This window comes from Lagenorhynchus albirostris, chromosome X, assembly GCF_949774975.1.
Source record: "Lagenorhynchus albirostris chromosome X, mLagAlb1.1, whole genome shotgun sequence".
NCBI lineage: Eukaryota > Metazoa > Chordata > Mammalia > Artiodactyla > Delphinidae > Lagenorhynchus > Lagenorhynchus albirostris.
This window is the reverse complement of record NC_083116.1, coordinates 29,731,463-29,754,154: the sequence shown is the minus strand read 5'-3', so window position 1 is coordinate 29,754,154 and position 22,692 is coordinate 29,731,463. Positions and strand designations below refer to the sequence as shown.

The 22,692-nt window shown below is 39.5% G+C and overlaps 1 protein-coding gene across 1 annotated transcript in view; it reads left to right on the top strand.

The window, feature by feature from the left end:
- The window catches only part of DOCK11 (dedicator of cytokinesis 11), a 194,505-nt gene that overhangs the window by 137,163 nt on the left and 34,650 nt on the right, over nt 1–22,692 (top strand). The window contains exons 40-44 of the mRNA XM_060138818.1: nt 1,218–1,355; nt 12,377–12,559; nt 14,781–14,894; nt 17,185–17,400; nt 17,488–17,545. Coding sequence (XP_059994801.1) covers nt 1,218–1,355; nt 12,377–12,559; nt 14,781–14,894; nt 17,185–17,400; nt 17,488–17,545 — 709 coding nt within the window. The remainder of the gene's footprint in view (nt 1–1,217; nt 1,356–12,376; nt 12,560–14,780; nt 14,895–17,184; nt 17,401–17,487; nt 17,546–22,692) is intronic.

Below are 22,692 nucleotides of genomic sequence, written 5' to 3'. Positions count from 1 at the left end.
AAGTGCTTTAGAAATATTAACCCACTTTTTTGTCGTGGGTCTGGAGGTGGAAAAGAGGACTGCAAATGGGCACCAAGGATCTTTTTGAGATGATGGGAATGATTGGGTTGTAATGGTTGCAAAACCCTGGAAATTTACCAAAAATAATTGAATCATGTACTTAAAATAGGTAAATTTTGTGGTATGTACATTATACCTTAATAAACTTAAAAGTACAAATGTGAACTCACCTTTAATCCTCACACTAGCTTCGTGATATAAATACTGTTATTTTTCCCATTTTAAAATGAGGAAACTGAGGCTCACAGGGAAGTTAATGTCACATAGGTGGTTAGTTAGCAGAATCAGGATTCTGATCTAGGCCAGTTGTCACAAGAGTCCATGCTTCTAACCACTACCCCATGCTTATTAGAAGTAGACTAACAGAAATATCAAACACCATTCAGGGATTCTGGCTATCAAGGTTACCATTAAATCTGTTACAGGTTTGCATATTGTTTTGGTTCGTTGTTGTTATTTTTGGCCAAGTTGTAACCTGGTAGTTAGTTTCTTGAGGGATAGGAGAGCAGGACTGGAGGTGTTAACCAATGCATTTTTTTTTAAAGTTTCACAAACCAATAGATATTTCTCTACAATTTGTTGTTTCTCTTATATCTCTATTTGCAAGGAACATTTAAACAATTTACGTAGTCTGTTCAATTGTGATCCCTGTTATTATCTCTACTCATAGATGGTTTAATTTGTCACCAGTGGCTAAAGATATCTTATACTAAACATACATTTAAAAGCAAATTAGATAATAGACTTTTAAAATGGAATTGATGTTTTCCTTAATTCTTACATTACTTTGTCAGAGAAATACAAAGCCTGGTTACCTTGTATCCATTTTTAATTTACTGATTTCTGAATTGAGGAGCAATATGGTTAGGTTAATAGAAAATACTCTTCCCATACTAGTTCTGTATTTGCTGTGTTATACTGGAAAAAGATTTTTTTCATCTATTTCAAATTATGGAATTAAGTATAGATGTAGTTTATATAGTATTTTGAGATTTCCAAGTTGAAAGATGGCACAGATGATTTTAGATTATGTTAAACTTTTTATTGTTACTTTTCAAGCAGTGGTTTGATAAACAGGTTGTTGGTAAAGCCTGTTCTCTCATTCTAGGGGGAGCGGCATAAACTATTTCTGCAAATTTTTTTTTCATGTTTTGTAGAGCCAACTTTTAAATAATGATGGCCACAACCCGTTAATGAAAAAAGTATTTGATATTCATCTTGCTTTTCTTAAAAATGGGCAATCTGAAGTGTCGCTGAAACATGTCTTTGCCTCACTGCGAGCTTTCATTAGTAAGGTAAGAGCAGAGCTTTGTGGCTGCGAGTGGCCTTGCTTCATAGCAAGAAGGAAAGGGGAACAGGGATCATTGCGAAGACCTCTCCAAACCTCAGATAAGGAAGCCGTTAAATCCTACCTTTGTAAATATTAGAACAGCAAAATGCGTAAAGAGAGCCTGACCAGGCATTCCCTAAAATCAGCACGTGCTTTTTATTTTGTCCTGTCATTCCTTTCTGAAGAGTATCATTTTAAAATTACCAACTGCCAGTGTTTCTTCTCTTTTGCTTCTTTTTAAAGTATTGTCATGCTGAAGATACATAAGCTGTGAGGGTACTCGTGTATAAGGACTTTGAAAGCAGAGACCAAGTCTTATAACCCCAGGGCCTTGTATGATGTCTTGCAAATTGTAGGCACTCAATACATGTTCAGATGAATGAATCCTTCCTTTCAGTGCGAATTGTATCGGTGGGCTCTAAATGTTCAGGCCATTTACCTCATCTAAACTAAAACTTCAGACTAGGCTTTTAGGAATAAATATGACTGAAACAGATAGCAAGATTTATTTCTGATCTGGTTTTGATAGCTTTTAAACATAATTAAAAGCATCAGGAACCAAGATGGAGCTAAAATTAGGGAAAGGCACAGTCTAGGCCTCCGCTCTAGTATGTGTAACTCCAACAAGACAAATTCAGTTAACCGATTTTTGTAATAGGATAGCTGAGCATGGAAAACTTTTTTGTCACTATTTGTATGGCAACTTACAGGGTTTAATTGATACAAAAATTAGGTGATCTTGAAGGTTTATTTTTAAATTGACGTTCTTTTTTTTTTAAATTTTTTAATTTTTGGCTGCGTTGGGTCTTTGTTGCTGCACGCGGGCTTTCTCTAGTTGCGGCGAGCAGGGGCTATTCTTTGTTGCGGTGCGCGGGCTACTCATTGTGGTGGCTTCTCTTGTTGCGGAACATGGGCTCCATGTGTGCGGGCTTCAGTAGTTGTGGCACGTGGGCTCAGTAGTTGTGACTCACAGGCTCTAGAGCGCAGGCTCAGTAGTTGTGGTGCAGGGGCTTAGTTGCTCCGCGGCATGTGGAATCTTCCCGGACCAGGGCTTGAACCCGTGTCCCCTGCATTGAGAGGAAGATTATTAACCGCTACGCCACCAGGGAAGCTCTAAATTGCCATTGTTTAATACAATTTTTTTAACATCTTTATTGGAGTATAATTGCTTTACAATGGTGTGTTGGTTTCTGCTTTATAACAAAGTGAATCAGTTATACATATACATATGTTCCCATATCTCTTCCCTCTTGCATCTCCCTCCCTCCCACCCTCCCTATCCCACCCCTCTAGGTGGTCACAAAGCACCGAGCTGATCTCCCTGTGCTAAGCGGCTGCTGCCCCCTAGCTATCTGTTTTACGTTTGGTAGTGTATATATGTCCATACCACTCTCTCGCTTTGTCCCAGCTTACCCTTCCCCCTCCCCATATCCTCAAGTCCATTCTCTAGTAGGTCTGTGTCTTTATTCCTGCCTTAGCCCTAGGTTCTTCATGACATTTTTTTTCTTAAATTCCATATATATGTGTTAGCATACGGTATTTGTTTTTCTCTTTCTGACTTACTTCACTCTGTATGACAGACTCTAGGTCCATCCACCTCATTACAAATAGCTCAATTTTGTTTCTTTTTATGGCTGAGTAATATTCCATTGTATATATGTGCCACATCTTCTTTATCCATTCATCCGATGATGGACACTTAGGTTGTTTCCATCTCCGGGCTGTTGTAAATAGAGCTGCAATGAGCATTTTGGTACATGACTCTTTTTTTTTTTTTTTCAGAAGAGTTTCCTGAAGTCTTTATTTGCAGGGGCTTTTAAGGACTGAGTTTATACATTTGTCTTTTTTTTTTTAAACATCTTTATTGGGGTATAATTGCTTTACAATGGTGTGTTAGTTGTTGCTTTATAACAAAGTGAATCAGTTATACATATACATATGTTCCCATATCTCTTCCCTCTTGTGTCTCCCTCCCTCCCACCCTCCCTATCCCACCCCTCTAGGTGGTCACAAAGCACCGAGCTGATCTCCCTGTACTAAGCGGCTGCTGCCCCCTAGCTATCTGTTTTACGTTTGGTAGTATATATATGTCCATACCACTCTCTCGCTTTGTCCCAGCTTACCCTTCCCCCTCCCCATATCCTCAAGTCCATTCTCTAGTAGGTCTGTGTCTTTATTCCTGCCTTAGCCCTAGGTTCTTCATGACATTTTTTTTCTTAAATTCCATATATATGTGTTAGCATACGGTATTTGTCTTTCTCTTTCTGACTTACTTCACTCTGTATGACAGACTCTAGGTCTATCCACCTCATTACAAATAGCTCAATTTCGTTTCTTTTTAGGGCTGAGTAATATTCCATTGTATATATGTGCCACATCTTCTTTATCCATTCATCCGATGATGGACACTTAGGTTGTTTCCATCTCCGGGCTATTGTAAATAGAGCTGCAATGAGCATTTTGGTACATGACTCTTTTTGAATTATGGTTTTCTCAGGGTATATGCCCAGTAGTGGGATTGCTGGGTCATATGGTAGCTCTATTTGTAGTTTTTTAAGGAACCTCCATACCGTTCTCCACAGTGGCTGTACCAATTCACATTCCCACCAGCAGTGCAAGAGTGTTCCCTTTTCTCCACACCCTCTCCAGCATTTACTGTTTCTAGATTTTTTGATGATGGTCATTCTGACTGGTGTGAGATGATATCTCATTGTACTTCTGATTTGCATTTCTCTAATGATTAATGATGTTGAGCATTCTTTCATGTGTTTGTTGGCAGTCCGTATATCTTCTTTGGAGAAATGTCTGTTTAGGTCTTCAGCCCATTTTTGGATTGGGTTGTTTGTTTTTTTGTTATTGAGCTGCATGAGCTGCTTATAAATTTTGGAGATTAATCCTTTGTCGGTTGCTTCATTTGCAAATATTTTCTCCCATTCTGAGGGTTGATTTTGGTCTTATGTATGGTTTCCTTTGCTGTGCAAAAGCTTTGAAGTTTCATTAGGTCCCATTTGTTTATTTTTGTTTTAATTTCCATTTCTCTAGGAGGTGGGTCAAAAAGGATCTTGCTGTGATTTAGGTCATAGAGTGTTCTCCCTATGTTTTTCTCTAAGAGTTTGATAGTTTCTGGCCTTACATTTAGGTCTTTAATCCATTTTGAGCTTATTTTTGTGTATGGATTAGGGAGTGATCTAATCTCATACTTTGACATGTACCTGTCCAGTTTTCCCAGCACCACTTATTGAAGAGGCTGTCCTTTCTCCACTCTGCATTCCTGCCTCCTTTATCAAAGATAAGGTGACCATATGTGCGTGGGTTTATCTCTAGGCTTTCTCTCCTGTTCCATTTATCTATCTTTCTGTTTTTGTGCCAGTACCATACTGTCTTGATTACTGTAGCTTTGTAGTATAGGCTGAAGTCAGGGAGCCTGATTCCTCCAGCTTCATTTTTTGTTCTCAGGATTGCTTTGGCTATTCGGGGTCTTTTGTGTTTCCATACAAATTGTGACATTTTTTGTTCTAGTTCTGTGAAAAATGCCAGTGGTAGTTTGATAGGGATTGCATTGAATCTATAGATTGCTTTGGGTAGTAGAGTCATTTTCACAATGTTGATTCTTCCAATCCAAGAACATGATATATCTCTCCATCTGTTTGTATCATCTTTAATTTCTTTCATCAGTGTCTTATAATTTTCTGCATACGGGTCTTTTGTCTCCATAGGTAGGTTTATTCCTAGATATTTTATTCTTTTTGTTGCAATGGTAAATGGGAGTGTTTTCTTGATTTCACTTTCAGATTTTTCATCATTAGTGTATAGGAATGCCAGAGATTTCTGTGCATTAGTTTTGTATCCTGGTACTTTACCAAATGCATTGATTAGCTCTAGTAGTTTTCTGGTAGCATCTTTAGGATTCTCTACGTATAGTATCATGTTATCTGCAAACAGTGACAGCTTTACTTCTTATCTGGTTTGGATTCCTTTTATTTCCTGTTCTTCTCTGATTGCTGTGGCTAAAACGTCCAAAACTATGTTGAATAAGAGTGGTGAGAGTGGGCAGCCTTGTCTTGTTCCTGATCTTAGTGGAAATGCTTTCAGTTTTTCACCTTTGAGGCCGATGTTGGCTGTGGGTTTGTCATATATGGCCTTTATTATGTTGAGGAAAGTTCCCTCTATGCCTACCTTCTGCAGGGTTTTTATCATAAATGAGTGTTGAATTTTGTCGAAAGCTTTCTCTGCATCTATTGAGATGATCATATGGTTTTTCTCCTTCAATTTGTTAATATGGTGTATCACGTTGATTGATATGCGTATATTGAAGAATCCTTGCATTCCTGGGATAAACCCCACTTGATCATGGTGTATGATCCTTTTAATGTGCTGTTGGATTCTGTTTGTTAGTATTTTGTTGAGGATTTTTGCATCTTTGTTCATCAGTGATATTGGCCTGTAGTTTTCTTTCTTTGTGACATCCTTGTCTGGTTTTGGTATCAAGGTGATGGTGGCCTCATAGAAAGAGTTTGGGAGAGTTTGGGAGTGTTCCTCCCTCTGCTATTTTTGGAAGAGTTCGAGAAGGATAGGTGTTAGCTCTTCTCTAAATGTTTGATAGAATTCGCCTGTGAAGCCATCTGGTCCTGGGCTTTTGTTTGTTGGAAGATTTTTAATCATGGTTTCAATTTCAGTGCTTGTGATTGGTCTGTTCATATTTTCTATTTCTTCCTGATTCAGTGTTGGCAGGTTGTGCATTTCTAAGAATTTGTCCATTTCTTCCAGGTTGTCCATTTTATTGGCATAGAGTTGCTTGTAGTAATCTCTCATGATCTTTTGTATTTCTGCAGTGTCCGTTGTTACTTCTCCTTTTTCATTTCTAATTCTATTGATTTGAGTCTTCTCCGTTTTTTAATGGTTTATCAATTTTGTTTATCTTCTCAAAGAACCAGCTTTTAGTTTTATTGATCTTTGCTATCGTTTCCTTCATTTCTTTTTCATTTATTTCTGATCTGATTTTTATGATTTCTTTCCTTCTGCTAACTTTGGGGTTTTTTTGTTCTTCTTTCTCTAATTGCTTTAGGTGCAAGGTTAGGTTGTTTATTCGAGATGTTTCCTGTTTCTTAAGGTGGGCTTGTATTGCTATAAACTTCCCTCTTAGAACTGCTTTTTCTGCATCCCATAGGCTTTGGGTCATCATGTCTCTATTGTCATTTGTTTCTAGGTATTTTTTGATTTCCTCTTTGATTTCTTCGGTGATCACTTCGTTATTAAGTAGTGTATTATTTAGCCTCCATGTGTTTGTATTTTTTACAGATCTTTTCCTGTAATTGATGTCTAGTCTCATAGCGTTGTGGCCGGAAAAGATACTTGATACAATTTCAGTTTTCTTAAATTTACCAAGGCTTGATTTGTGACCCAAGATATGATCTATCTTGGAGAATGTTCCATGAGCACTTGAGAAAAATGTGTATTCTGTTGTTTTTGGATGGAATGTCCTATAAATGTCGATTAAGTCCATCTTGTTTAATGTATCATTTAAAGCTTGTGTTTCCTTATTTATTTTCATTTTGGATGATCTGTCCATTGGTGAAAGTGGGGTGTTAAAGTCCCCTACTATGAATGTGTTACTGTCGATTTCCCCTTTTATGGCTGTTAGTATTTGCCTTATGTATTGAGGTGCTCCTGTGTTGGGTGTGTAAATATTTACAGTTGTTATATCTTCTTCTTGGATCAATCACTTGATCATTATGTAGTGTCCTTCTTTGTCTCTTCTAATAGTCTTTATTTTAAAGTCTACTTTGTCTGATATGAGAATTGCTACTCCAGCTTTCTTTTGGTTTCCATTTGCATGGAATATCTTTTTCCATCCCCTTACTTTCAATCTGTATGTTTCTCTAGGTCTGAAGTGGGTCTCTTGTAGACAGCATATATATGGGTCTTGTTTTTGTATCCATTCAGCCAATCTTTGTCTTTTGGTGGGAGCATTTAGTCCATTTACATTTAAGGTAATTATCGATATGTATGTTCCTATTCCCATTTTCTTAATTGTTTTCTGTTCATTATTGTAGGTCTTTTCCTTCTCTTGTGTTTCTTGCCTAGAGAAGATCCTTTAGCATTTGTTGTAAAGCTGGTTTGGTGGTGCTGAACTCTCTCAACTTTTGCTTGTCTGTAAAGGTTTTAATTTCTCCATCAAATCTGAATGAGATCCTTGCTGGGTAGAGTAATCTTGGTTGTAGGTTTTTCTCCTTCATCATTTTAAATATGTCCTGCCAGTCCCTTCTGGCTTGCACAGTCTCTGCTGAAAGATCAGCTGTTAACCTTATGGGGATTCCCTTGTGTGTTATTTGTTGTTTTTCCCTTGCTGCTTTTAATATGCTTTCTTTGTATTTAATTTTTGACAGTTTTATTAATATGTGTCTTGGCGTATTTCTCCTTGGATTTATCCTGTATGGGACTCCCTGTGCTTCCTGGACTTGATTAACTATTTCCTTTCCCATATTAGGGAAGTTTTCAACTATAATCTCTTCAAATATTTTCTCAGTCCCTTTCTTTTTCTCTTCTTCTTCTGGAACCCCTATAATTCAAATGTTGGTGCATTTAATGTTGTCCCAGAGGTCTCTGAGACTGTCCTCAGTTCTTTTCATTCTTTTTTCTTTCTTCTGCTCTGCAGTAGTTATTTCCACTATTTTATCTTCAGGTCACTTATCTGTTCTTCTGCCTCAGTTATTCTGCTATTGATTCCATCTAGAGTATTTTTAATTTCATTTATTGTGTTGTTCATCGTTGCTTGTTTCATCTTTAGTTCTTCTCGGTCCTTGTTAAATGTTTCTTGCATTTTGTCTATTCTATTTCCAAGATTTTGGATCATCTTTACTATCGTTATTCTGAGTTCTTTTTCAGGTAGACTGCCTATTTCCTCTTCATTTGTCAGGTCTGGTGGGTTTTTATCTTGCTCCTTCATCTGCTGTGTGTTTTTCTGTCTTCTCATTTTGCTTATCTTACTGTGTTTGGGGTCTCCTTTTTGCAGGCTGCAGGTTCGTAGTTCCCGTTGCTCTTGGTGTCTGTCCCCAGTGGCTAAAGTCGGTTCAGTGGGTTGTGTAGGCTTCCTGGTGGAGGGGACTAGTGCCTGTGTTCTGGTGGATGAGGCTGTATCTTGTCTTTCTGGTGGGCAGGTCCATGTCTGGTGCTGTGTTTTGGGGTATCTGTGGCCTTATTATGATTTTAGGCAGCCTCTCTGCTAATGGATGGAGTTGTGCTCCTGTCTTGCTAGTTGTTTGGCATAGGGTGTCCAGCACTGTAGCTTGCTGGTCATTGAGTGAAGCTGGGTGCTGGTGTTGAGATGGAGATCTCTGGGAGATTTTCGCCATTTGATACTATGTGGAGCTGGGAGCTCTCTTGTGGACCAGTGTCCTGAAGTTGGCTCTCCCACCTCAGAGGCACAGCTCTGACTCCTGGATGCAGCACCAAGAGCCTTTCATCCACACTGCTCAGAATAAAAGGGAGAAAAAGTAGAAAGAAAGAGAGAGAGAGAGGGAGGGAGGGAGGAGGGAAGGAAGGAAAGAAAGAAAGAAGATAAAGTAAGTAAAATAAAATAAAGTTATGAGAGGGAGGGAGGGAGGAGGGGAGGAAGGAAAGAAAGAAAGAAGATAAAGTAAGTAAAATAAAATAAAGTTATTAAAATAAAAAATAATTATTAAGAAAAAAAATTTTTAAGAAGAAAACAACAAAAAAAACGGACGGATAGAACCCTAGGACAAATGGTGGAAGCAAAGCTATATGGACAAAATCTCACACAGAAGCATACACATACACACTCACAAAAAGAGGAAGAGGGGAAAAAATCATAAATCTTCCTCTCAGAGTCCACCTCCTCAATTTGGGATGATTCGTTGTCTATTCAGGTATTCCACAGATGCAGGTACATCAAGTTGGTTGTGGAGCTTTAATATGCTGCTTCTGAGGCTGCTGGGAGAGATTTCCCTTTCTCTTCTTTGTTCTCACAGCTCCCAGGGGCTCAGCTTTGGATTTGGCCCCGCCTCTGCGTGTAGGTCGCCGGAGTGCGTCTATTCTTCGCTCAGACAGGACGGGGTTAAAGGAGCCGCTGATTCGGGGGCTCTGGCTCACTCAGGCCGAGGGGAGGGAGGAGCACGGTGTGCGGGGCGAGCCTGCGGCAGCAGAGGCCAACATGACATTGCACCAGCCTGAGGCGCGCCATGCGTTCTCCCGGTAGAGTTGTCCCTGGATCCCGTGACCCTGGCAGTGGCAGGCTGCACAGGCTCCCCGGAAGGGAGGTGTGAATAGTGACCTGTGCTCGCACACAGGCTTCTTGCTGGCGGCGGCAGCAGCCTTGGCGTCTCATGCCGGTCTCTGGGGTCCGTGCTTTTAGCCGCGGCTCACGGCCCGTCTCTGGAGCTCCTTTAAGCAGCGCTCTTAATCCGCCCTCCTTGCGCACCAGGAAACAAAGAGGGAAGAAAAAGTCTCTTGCCTCTTCGGCAGGTTCAGACTTTTACCCGGACCCCCTCCCGGCTAGCCGTGGTGCACTAACTCCCTGCAGGCTGTGTTCACACTGCCAACTCCAGTCCTCTCTGTAATACAGTTTTTTGGATAAAGAAATAAATGGAAAACTGAGTTCAGTGCAAGCATGTTACAAGAAACTAAGGGAAAGAGATTCAGAAATAATTCATTTAACGAACAGTTACTGGGTAGGTGCTTACTGATGTCAGATATTGTTTCAGGGATACAGTCCGAGGGTTTACTGTCCAGGAGAGGGGAACACACACACACATTGATGCACATCCACAAATACCATTAGTCTAAAAGAAGTCTATACAGAGAACTGAGGGTGAATAGGAGAAGGACGGGAAACACTAATTTAGCAAAAGTTTCTCTGCAGCACTGGAGTTAGGATTTAGTATGGACTCAGCAAGAGATGAGACTGAAGAGGTCGATGGGGACCAGATGATTATGTCCTCATCTTAGGAGTTAGACTTCATCTTTTAGGTATCAGGGAGCATGAAAGCACCATAATTAGATTTTTATTAAGAAAACTGTTGCGGGTGGGGGAAAATCTCTTTAAAAAGTAGCCTGGAAGCCTAGTCTCTGCCTTCATGAAGCTTTCAGTGGGTAAGGAGGGTGGGGCAGAAAATAAACAAGTAAATAAAACAGTAATTGTCACAAATTCTAGGAAGGAACCAAGGTGTTGAGATAGAGAATAATGATTTGTGGGAGTTACCTTACTTTAGATAGGTTTGTCACTTTTAAAATGAGACCTGAAATATGAAAAGGCACCAGCTGTTTGAAAAGCGTAAGGAAGAACATTCTAGGGAGAAGCACAAGCATGTGCAAGGGCCTGGAGTTGGGATAGAGCTTGAAATTCTGGGAACTGCAAGGCCCGGTTTAGCTGGAATGTAGGGAGAAAAACAACATAGAAGGGGATGGAAGAGGAATCTATAGAGGAGATGAGAGGGAGCGGTCACAGAAGCAGGAAAAAAGGCAGGAGAGAAGGATATCATGGAAGCCACAGGAGAAAAGAGTCTCAGCATTATTATGCAGTACAGAGTGGTCTAATAAGATAAGGTGGAAAGGGAGTCCTTGGGAATTGGCAGTTACAAGGTCATTGATGATTTTGGTCATTGCCCACTCAGAGAAGTGATGTAGGTAGAAGTCTTCTTTTTTTTTTTTTAAAGTCAGGAGATGTCACATTAAAGTCTCCTTTTTTAAAAAAATTAGTTAGTTAGTTAATTTTTGGTTGTGTCGGGTCTTAGTTGCAGCACGCGGACTCTCTAGTTGAGGCGCGCGAGCTCAGTAGTTGTGGTGCGTGGGCTTAGTTGCCCTGCAGCATATGGAATCCTAGTTCCCCGACGAGGGATCAAACCCACGTCCCCTGCATTGGAAGGTGGATTCTTTACCACTGGACCACCAGGGAAGTTCCGGTAGAAGACTTCTTACAGCGGATTAACTACACTAAAGCTATGCTTTCCCTTCCTTTATTTTCATACTAGAGTATCTTGCCCAACAAGATTTGGTTTAATCCGGTGAGACTATTGATGAGATCTTTCAATTGCCAACTAGAAAACATTTATTAAACTTTCATTATCTGCATAGCATTGCACTTGGTGTTACGGTGATAAAACGAAGATAGGTTCCTATAATATGGGTTTAAATTCAATATTCCCAAGAAATAATTTTACAAGGGTGGCCCTCTAGCTTCACACTCCCTGAGAAACATCCATTGTGTACCCTGGGGCAGCTTACTACTTGCTTCCCTAGACATGTAAGCATGGAAGATTGTAATAAGCCTATGTTATACGTATAGTTTATTTTCCACAAAACAGAGTGAATATGTTCTCAAGGTAGCAGCCACTTGCCTGTTTTGAGAATTAGTTACTTTTTTTACTCTTTTTCTATGCCAACATGTATTTTGATCAACAGTTTATGAATAGAGGATGCACATGTTTATGTTTGTGTGTGTACACTTCATCTATACCTCATTTTGTTTAAAGATCAACTTTATTTGCTGAATAGATGCCTGGTATAATTTTCTCAGCATTTGGAAGTTCATAATGTAAGGAACTGTTTAAATATAAAGCAAAAGAGTAAGTAATGCAGATTGTCCTAACCATTTTTAAGGCCCAAATTGAGACCCATCAATCATTCATCATTTCAGTCATCCATTAATTTAATACATATTACTGAGAACCTACTCATCTTCTTTTCCAGACCATTATGAGCTTTTCTTAGATCCGTAGCACTTATAGTCAGTACCTCACATTTTTGTAGAGACTTATATACTGACTTGCATCGTTCTGTCATTAGTACATGCTGGTCTTTATGTTTTTAACTAGTTTGGGTTCTCCAGAGCGGAGCCCTAGCCTTATGTTGATTTTGTATCCTCAAAGCACCCAGCATAGTTGTAGGTGAGAATATAGTAGGCACTTGGTAGTTGATTGGCTTTTATGATTGGGTTTTCAGATACTTACTTATGTTTTTCCTGTTCTTTAGTTTCCCTCAGCCTTTTTCAAAGGAAGGGTAAACATGTGTGCTGCATTTTGCTATGAGGTTTTAAAGTGCTGCACATCAAAGATTAGCTCAACCAGGAATGAAGCCTCTGCACTTTTGTATCTTCTGATGAGAAACAACTTTGAGTATACCAAAAGGAAAACCTTTTTGAGGACACATCTGCAGGTCAGTGAAAACCAAAGCTCCTCTTCTTTCTTCTATTCAATCTTTAGCCTCTATGTCAAGATCTAGAGCTACCCAATCCAGTACAATAGCTATTAGCCACAGGTGGCCATTTAGCACTTGAAATGTAGCTAGTCTGAATTCAGATCTCCTGTAAATATAGAATACACATTGGCTTTTGAAGACTAAGTACAAAGAAGTAAAATATCTCAATTGTTTTATATTGACTGTATGTTGAAATGATATTCTGGATATATTGGGGTAAGTAAAATAAATTAAAATTCACTTGTGTCTTTTTACTTTTTAATGTGGCTACTGGACAATTTCAGATTACACATGTGACTCAGATCATATTTCTGTTGGGCAGCACTACTCTACAGCATAGGTGTTAAGAGCATAGATTCCAGATTCCAGGACTATCACACACTGTGACCTTAGCAAGGGCTTCCTTAGCCTCTCGGTGCCTCAGTTGCCTCATATGTAAAATAGTGGTAAATATCCCTACCTACCTCGTAAGGTTGTGGTGAGGATTAAACGAGATGATTAAGTAACAAACAAAGCACTTGTACTTTTCATGTTCCAGCATGCCCAGTTATTAAAAAAAATGAGAGAAGTCTCAAGGTTTAGTAGAAAGCATGGACTTTGGAATTGGACCTACCTGGGCTTAAATCATAGCTCGGCTACTTACTTACTTATGTGACCCTAGGCAAGATACTCAATTTGTCTTAACTCTTTGCCTCATCTGTAAAATGAGGCCAAGTATGTTTCACCTTGCAGGGTTATCATGAGGGTTAAAAATAAAGTGTGTATGGTGCCTGGCACATAATAGACACTGAGTACGTGGCAGTTTTTCAGCGTCTCCATGTTTTTTAGCTTATCTGGTGAAACAACTCTCTGAATTAAACAACAATTGGGACTTCTTGGCAGTAGCCCTCTTCATAATATGGGAAATGCTTGGTCATATTTCTGTCTTCACTGCCTTGGTCTGGCCCGTTGCAGTTGTTTATTGGAGACTGGGTTATAAATGAGGAAACAGCCATAAGCAGCTTTTTAGAAACGTCGTCAGTGATGTGAAAATCTGATAGAAGTATATGCTTCCTGTAAAAATCTTCTATATAGTTACTTTTGGGTACTAGGGCCAGCATTATATGTTAGGGTGTCTAATATTTGCTTTCATAGAGGTGTCACTTGAGTACCATCTTCCCCCAAAACATTTCTGCAATTAGTGTTCTGGTGTATCTGAAAATTCCCCAGTAGGGTCCATTCTTCTGGGTTAAAACATCAATTTTTCTCAAGTCCTTTATTCAAATATAAATGAATTAATAAATGTACAGACTTAGAACCAGGTTCTAAGTGGTCAATAAAGTGGTTAAGTAGTAGTATTATGATTATGATCTCTTTAATCCTCATAACAGCTCTATAAAGTAGGTATTGTTATCATCCCCATATTGCAAATAAGGAAAGTGAGGCACAGGAGGGGTAGTTAACTTTCTCAAACCCACTCAGTGAATAATGGATAAAGTCAAGATTTGAATCTAGGGCAGTTTCACTCAAGAGCCTGCACTCAGCTCCTACAGTATCTTGCTTCTCCAGATCAGGGGTAAAGCGTCCAGCCACTAACACCTTAGCCTGAATCATTTAAGCATTCAACCAAAGGAGCCTGAGAAATTAAAAAGCACCATTATGTTATATTATACTGCTATCATTATGTAATGTATATGCCATAACATATACTGCTATCTAAACTAGATAGGCCCTAGTCAGAAACAAAGAAGGGAGCTGAGGCGCTGGAGTTGGAAGTCCAGCACACTGAAATAGACTAGTGAAAAGAAATGAGAAACCATCAAGAAAAAGGTCATTTATTCCCAACTTTGCCATAGCTACTACGTAGCAGGCATATTGAAAGTAGAGACCTGACCACCATTGTATTAGTTCACTAATTATGAAAACAGTTTTAGATCTAGCTGTGCCATGAGTTTGGAAGGTTTTTCACATCTAACCAAGAAAAGTCCCAATAAAATTTGTAATTAGGAACCTCTGAAGTTGCTGTTTCAACAGAAGAGTTTAAACCCCTCATGTATGAAGAAAATAGATTTTGATGGAACTATGTAGGATCTTCAAAAGAAGAATTTCATATGAGTGCTTATAGGTTTGTACAATGATGAAAATAAGCAGCATTTGTGCAAAAGACATTTGAAAAAATGGTGTTTGCTTCTTCCCACAGATTATCATTGCTGTAAGCCAGCTGATAGCTGATGTAGCACTAAGCGGAGGATCGAGATTTCAGGAGTCTTTATCCATTATCAGTAATTTTGCAAATAGTGACAGACCTATGAAGGTATGTTCTCACTTCAAGTAAAAAGTTAGAACTACGTTCACTGTCAGGGAAGCTTACACTCCTCAAGTTAAACTGTGTGTTGGATTTACAATTTTTATATAGTGTAGAGTTTATAGAATGTGAGCTTCACAAGTCAAAGCTTTGTCTTGTACACCACTGCACCTCTAGCACCTAAGAACACTGCCTGGTACACAGTGGATATTCAATATTATTTGAATGGATGGATCAATGGCTATACTGTGTATACATAGTTATGATAGGATTCCAATTTTTTTCTGGGCTTGATTTTTAAACTTGCTCAGAAAAGAAATGGGTCCTTTCTTAACAGTTGTTACCATTTATAAGATTGGTTAATTAAGCATTGAGTTTGAAATTTCACAAAACCTCACTTATTAGAGTAGCTAACAGCTGCCTGATCCTTTGCCAGCAGATAAGGAGTGGCACAGAAGGGATTCCTTATTTGATGCTTTTCTGAGTTTAAAGAATCATCTGTTAACTGGGGCTTACCAGAGATACTTATTGGCAAATCCAAGTCCAAGGCTGTCATTCTTAGGCACCAGCTGGCTGAGGCCAAACCCAAGACCCTGACCACCATTCCTCTTTCCAAGCTATATGCTTAAAACCTATAACATTGTGAAAATTCATTTTTTGTTTTGTTGCATGGAGAGCAGGTTCTGATCTTCAGTGATGCATGCGTACAAGGGAAGAAGAATCCTTTGCCAGTAGAGAACTTTTCCTCCCCGAGGAATCATCCCCATTCTTGGGAAAAGTCATCTTTCAGCATAATTTGACAATTTGTGTAAAATCTGGGGGAAAAAAAAAGCCCACAGTCACAGCATACTTAATGTTTGGGATGTGTTGAATCTTTGTACCAAAAAATATTCCCATAGGAATGTTGCTGAAACTGAAAAAAACACTGAGTAGTGCCAGCCATTGTCAGGCTGGGAAAGTTTGCTTTTCAGCCAGTGCTGGTTCCTCGGGAGATCAGTATATGCTTCAACTAATCCCATGAGCACAGAAAAAGCTTATGTCATTTAGGATTTTTTTACTTATACCCTAAGAGTTTATTTTTACCAGTTCTTACCATCCTTAATTCCATGTTACGTAAAAGTTGGGTTAGCAACTTTTTCAAAGTAAATGGGGTCTGTTTTAGCCCTCCTTGATAGGAAATCTTTTTCATGACTCATTTCTGAAATGACTTAGTTTTATCCTGGTAGGGAAGTCATTACCAATAAACTCTAGTACAACAAAGTATAGCTTTCTCCCAGTAAATGGAATCTCTATTAATGTATAAGAAGAGACTTTACATATATAATTATTTTTAAAAGTCATCTTTAAAGAAGGCACTTTTAAAAATAATTTTCTCCACATTTGGTTATATTCACATTGAAAGGCTCCCAAAGCCCTGTACCTGTCCCTTACTCATCTTCTCTGAATCCTACAAATAATTGTGATTACTCCAGTGGGGTTAATAGGAAGCAATAGGACTTCCTTAATAGTGCCCAAGATAAAGAGGAAACTCGAACTTCGTGTTTTTGGGTACAGACACGTTGAGACAAGTTAATGATCTCTTTAAACTCTTCAGAGTGTTCTGTGATTCATAAACTCTTATTTGCATAATTGGAAATTTTTGCAGTATGGTTTTCACCTTAGTGTATATGGTAGTTGGTAGATGGGATAAGTATGCTTGTCGGTATGGAAGAGTGACTAAGATCACTAGCTTTGGAGCCAAACTGCCTGGGTGTAAATCCTGTCTCTACCACTTACCAACTGCAAGACTTTGGCCAAACTACTTAACTGCTGTGTACCTTGGTTTTCCATTGGTAAAATGAATTATAATAGTACTTAATTCATAAGGTTGTTACAAAATTTAAAACATGTAAAGCACCTAGGCCACTGCCTGGTGCATAGTAAGCTGTCAATTTTTAGTTACTGTTGTAACTAAAATTACACAATAAAAGTGAATATAGATTACACTCATAGCTGTAGAATTCACGGTGGAGGAGCTGGGGTTCAAAGCCAGGTAGACTGGCTCCGAAGTCCGTGCTTTTATGTATTATGAATATACTGCCCTCAAACTCATTGCTTTTGAAGCCTGAGCTAGTGAGATATATTTTAAAGAATTAATTTAAAACTCTTTAGGCAAGCTGCATGCCAAGAACCAAGAACCAAATACCAAGATCTCTAACAAGGGGTAAAAGTTGTGTGTTATTCCCAGGATTGGATGCCTAGGCTTAGAGCGCACTGGTAATATTGATAAACATGTCTTTTTTGTTTGTTTTGATATTAGGCAACTGCTTTTCCCACAGAAGTTAAAGACTTGACCAAGAGAATCCGTACTGTTCTTATGGCCACTGCTCAAATGAAGGAGCATGAGAAAGACCCCGAAATGCTAATTGATCTCCAGTATAGCTTAGCCAAGTCCTATGCAAGTACCCCAGAGCTCAGGAAAACCTGGCTTGATAGCATGGCAAAGATTCATATAAAAAATGGAGATTTTTCAGAGGTGACTACTTATGGCTTTGTTCTAAACACAACCCTGCAAAACCCTGGAGCGCAATCTGACAGTTCTTTCTTTGTCATCCTTTTTCAGGCAGCAATGTGTTATGTCCATGTAGCAGGTTTGGTTGCAGAGTTTCTTCATCGAAAAAGTAAGGCATTTCTGTTCTTAGAGATGGGGAGGACTTCAGTTAGCACAAGAATTTTTATCTTTGTAGCTTGCACCTGTGAATATGATATGATTAAGCTCTGAAAAATGTGTTTATACCTTTAGCCTTATTCACTGTTAAGCAGAAGTTGTTATAAAAGAAAACGGGATTGTTCATTTGCCTTCTGCTTTCATTAAGAGTACAAGAATAAGCTAAATAGTACAGGGCCAGGCCTGATGCCCAATGTTTATTCTCCAAGACTGTCTCCCTGGAAGACTGCCACAAATGAAATTCTCAGGGCTTATGAGAGGCCCTGGATAATACACACCACTTATTTTCCCCTATCTGCCTCAACTTTACCAACAACTGCCCACAAATTAGATCTCTACAGCCACTTTAGTGCAACAATATCTTGGTATTAAAAGGGAGTTGGCACATCAGCAAGATGGCCTTATAAGATGTCCCTCGTTTGTATACCCATCTCAACAACAATTTGGCATCCCTACATGGACGTAAGTGCCTTTGTGGGAGTTGTGGGATCCAGCACCACATGCCAAGGGACCTGGGAGGAATTTTACCCACCCATGCATCAGGTAAGGCAGACAGATCTGTGTCCTGTCTGTGGACCCTGCAGTGGCCTATGAGCTGCCTCCAGCCCCTCTCAGCTGCAGTCTGGGATCCCCTGGAGAACACTGTCTTTAGATAATCACCCACAGATGAGGGAGCCTTGGGGGAAGTCCAGAAGTCCAGTGGAGAAGTTCCAGCGTGCTGTCGGAGCAAAAATTATACAAGTTTGAATACACTGGAGAGGATAAGAGGAACAGTTTGATTTCACTCGTGTCACCCTTTCCCCAAGGTGGCACAGCTCAGTGCCAAGAGAGACTTTCTCACCGTGATTTCTTCTGCAGGGAAAAGTGAGAGCATGTGAGTGGGTACTGCCTTTCCCAGCAGTGCAGATGTTGCCAAAGAGGCCCATTTCTCTCCTGCCCCATCGAGAGTACTGAGTCATGAACTGAATGAGTGGGGGCAGGAAGAGGCTGGGAGCGCAGCAGATCGGACTTAGAGGGCATTACAGGGACACAGATCCTACTAACCGCATCACAGACTCCATCAAAAAGCCCACCAACAAATTGCTGGAGACATTTAGCCTGTGGATCCCACCCAGCTGGCCCACAGGCACCCCTGGTGCTCCACGCGCCTCAACCACATACTGTAGCTGGATCTCTGTGCATGCTCCTGAAGGCAGATGGCTAGTGAGCATGTGCAGAAAACCAGCCAGAATCGGTGGGCCAGGGAGAGACCACAAGCTTGAACTTTAGAATCACCCTTGGGAGATCAAATGGGAGGCTGTTAGCACCTGGCCTGGTGTATTGCATGATGGAGAAAAGACATACACGCTTAAGAATTCTGTCATAAGAGGGAGCGAGAACCGTGGAGCAGGTGTATCCATAGCAGGGCTGTGAAAGCCTCAGAATCCCCAGCAGGACAGATGGAAAGTTGTTCTCTCCTTAAATCAGTCAGTAAAGTTGGTTGGAGGTAACTGCTACTTCAAATGTGAAGATAGCAATGGAAGACTTCAAGGAACATGAGAAATGAAGGAAACATGACACCACCAAAGGATCACAATAATCTCGTAGTAACCAAACTCAAAGACATGGAGATCTGCAATTTATCTAATAAAGAATTCAAAATAGCTCTTCTAAGGAAGCTCAGTGAGCCACAATAAAACAGAAAATTCAACAAAATCAGGAAAATACACGAACAAAATGAGAAGTTAAACAGAGATAGAAATCTCACAAAAAAGGACCAAACATATTCTGGAGCTGAAGAATACAATGAATGAAGTGAAAAAACCGCAGTAGAGAGTATTAACAACAGAATGGATCAAGCAGAAGAAATAATCTGAATTAGAAGACCGGACTTTTGAAATTATCCAGTCAGAGGAGAAAAAAGAAAAATGAAAAAGAGTGAAGAAAGCCTATGTGATCTATGGGATACTATCAGCAGAAACCTTACAGGCCAGGAGAGAGTGGGATGAGATTTTCAAAGTGCTGAAAGAAAAACAACAACAACTGCCAACCAAGAATACTCCATCCAGCAAAGTTGTCCTTCAGAAATGGACGGATGAAGGCTTTCCCAGGCAAAAGCTGAGGGAGTCCATCACCACTAGACCTGTCTTCCAAGAAATGCTGAAAAAAGTTCTTCAAGCTGAAATGAAAGGATGCTTATTAATAACATGAAAACATATGAAATGTATCCATATGAATGGATAAAGAAGACATGGCACATATAATCAATGGAAAGAAGGAAATCCTGCCACTTGGGACAAAATGGATGGAGCTTGAGGGCATTATGTTAAGTGAAATAAGTCAGAGAAAGACAAATACTGTATGATCTCACTTACACGTGGAATCTTAGAAAGCCAAATTTGTAGAAACAGAAAGTAGAATGGTGGTAGCCAGGGGTAGCGGAAATGGGGTAATTTTGGTCAAAGGGTACAAACTTCCACTTAAAAGATGAGTAAGTTCTGGATATCTAATGTACATAGTGATTATAGTTAACAGTACTGTGGTATATACTTGAAAGTTGCTAAGAGTATAGATCTGAAATGTTCTCACTCCCCCCAAAATGGTAATTATGTGTGGTGATAAACACTACTGTGGTAATCATTTCACAATATATACATGTATCGAATCAGCACATACACCTTAAACTTACGCAGTGTGGGATATCAATTATGTCTCAATAGAGCTGGGGCTGGTTGCAGGGGTGGAAGGGGGCCACAAAAAGGAGTCATGGTCTTGAAGGGCTCAGGATCCAGCAAGTCTAATTCAGGAATCTTCCTGAAAGCTTCCCTTTCCAAAATTAGTATTGTTGACTGTTGTACTTAAATAGTAAAACAGTTGAGTTAGGTTTAAAAATTGATTGGCAATGGACATTGCAAAGAAATCTCCCGCTGTCTATCATAATTGCCAAGCTATTTCCTTGAATGCAGTCAAATGAATGACATTTGGGCAGAATGAAACCATCTTGTGGGAGTCACATTGCTGCGGTTTTGGCTCTGAGAACACTACCATGTTTTGTTTTGTTTTTTAAATTCCAGAATTCCTACAGTTAACTATGTATCTTTCTTCCCAGATAGCATGACTAAAATGTAGATTCATTTTAAATTTAACACTTTCTGTTTGATACTGAATTTCTTTTGAACAATCCATATTTTGAAGTTGGTATACTCTAGTATTCTCTTTTTAGTACATAGTGGTTTCAAAATGGAGAATGGGATTAATTATCAGAAGAAGGCCTTGTTTGAGGGTTTTTTTCCTACATCACCGGTATGCCTGAGAAATTGCAGTAAAAACACATATTGAAATTGCACACCTGCAGTTGCAAAAAACTAACAAATATGAGAGCCCTAAACATGGTACTAAATAAAGTTTTAGGTGTGTCTTTCAGGTATATCAGGTTAATATAATCTCATCTTTTTCAGTAGTAGAAATCTGAAATAAGAGTTTTTTGTCTACTGAGTATAAACCCTTTATATATTGAAAATAGTTAAATGTATTAAAGTACTTCCCTAGAATTTTTTTCACAAGTGCAGAGACCTTAAAACTAAGCAAAAATCAAGAATTATTAATCTCCATTATCAGTTCTTAAGCTTTAGAATTATAACTATAGTATTGGAGAAAATAGCAACTTAAATATTGCTGTGGGGTTTTTTTGGACATTAGCTTGAGGCAGCTAGCCTGAACATCAAACGATGTGACATGTTTCAACAAGTGGAAACAGTGCTTTTAACTAGTCATTTAAGTATTTATTTCATAATACCTTCAAGGTTTTTTTTAGAATTTATCCTTCACAGAAATCAAAGAGCCCTTCTCTGAGTAGGAAAAAAATGATGTTTTGCATTTTAAACAAAAAATAATGTTAAAGGGCTTCCCTGGTGGCGCAGTAGTTGGGAGTCCGCCTGCCGATGCAGGGGACGCGGGTTCGTGCCCCGGTCCGGGAGGATCCCGCATGCCGCGGAGCGGCTGGGCCCGTGAGCCATGGCCGCTGAGCCTGCGCGTCCGGAGCCTGTGCTCCGCGACGGGAGAGGCCACAACAGTGAGAGGCCCGCGTACCGCACAAAAAAATAATAATAAATAATAATGTTAAATATAGGAGAGGTTTACATATTTATTTATAGGTGCCATCTGTTTTTAAGCCTGGAAAATTCTACTCAAACTAGAAAATCGTATTCTAAAATGCTGGCAGTAGTAAAATCGTCAGGATTTCCCCCCTTAGCTTCAGTCGTGCCAATGATTGAAAACACCTGATTTTGCTAATTAGCTGATGCAGCTATGATAGTTATACCCAGGTAGACCACTGATGTTAAAACAGAAGTTAAAAACTTAATCTGTTAACCTGTCATTCAGTCTGAGAAATCCATGATCTACATAAGACCTGGATATTCACAGAGTAAATAGAAGTACGTTTGAGCGCAGGACTGAAGAAAAAGGTTTTAGTTATACTTAAGACACACTTATTTAACAAAAATAATTGAGCAGTTGTAGAGCCCTGTGTTTTCTATCAAGTGTCCTTAATAATGAAGACAAAATCTTTGACGTATGGATTGCCAGAATTTTTCTGTTTTCTCAAAGTCCTGTGCCATTTCTCTTGAAGTCATTATAAAGCTTTTTTTCCATCAGGATGGAATGAAATGCTATAGCTGATGCATTGGAGACACATGATTTCCTGTTTAGAGTTTTTAAGAAAAAAAAATAGTTTGTCTCATTGGGTGGTTGCCTAAGCGAGCAAGGAAATGGGCCCCTGGCCTCCAGAGGTGACCACAGAACACCAGTGAGGGCCCATTTCTAGATCCTTTTTTTCATTTTTCAGGCCCTGAACTGAAAGGGAAAGGGGGAGGAGGTGTACACTTCTCCCTGTCCCACCGCCACCCTCAGACGTCTTTCAGGCAGCCAGAGTTCCTGCTCTTTGTACCAGAGATCTTAAGGGTCATCATTCTCTTCCCTTTCCCTAAGTTATCTCTAAGTGGTGATACTAGGTGTTAGTTACTCCCACTCCCAAAAATATGTAATAAGAAACAGATCTAAATTTCCTTATTTTTATTTTGTCTGAAAACCTCAAAATGTTCTAGATCTCATTCTCTGGAG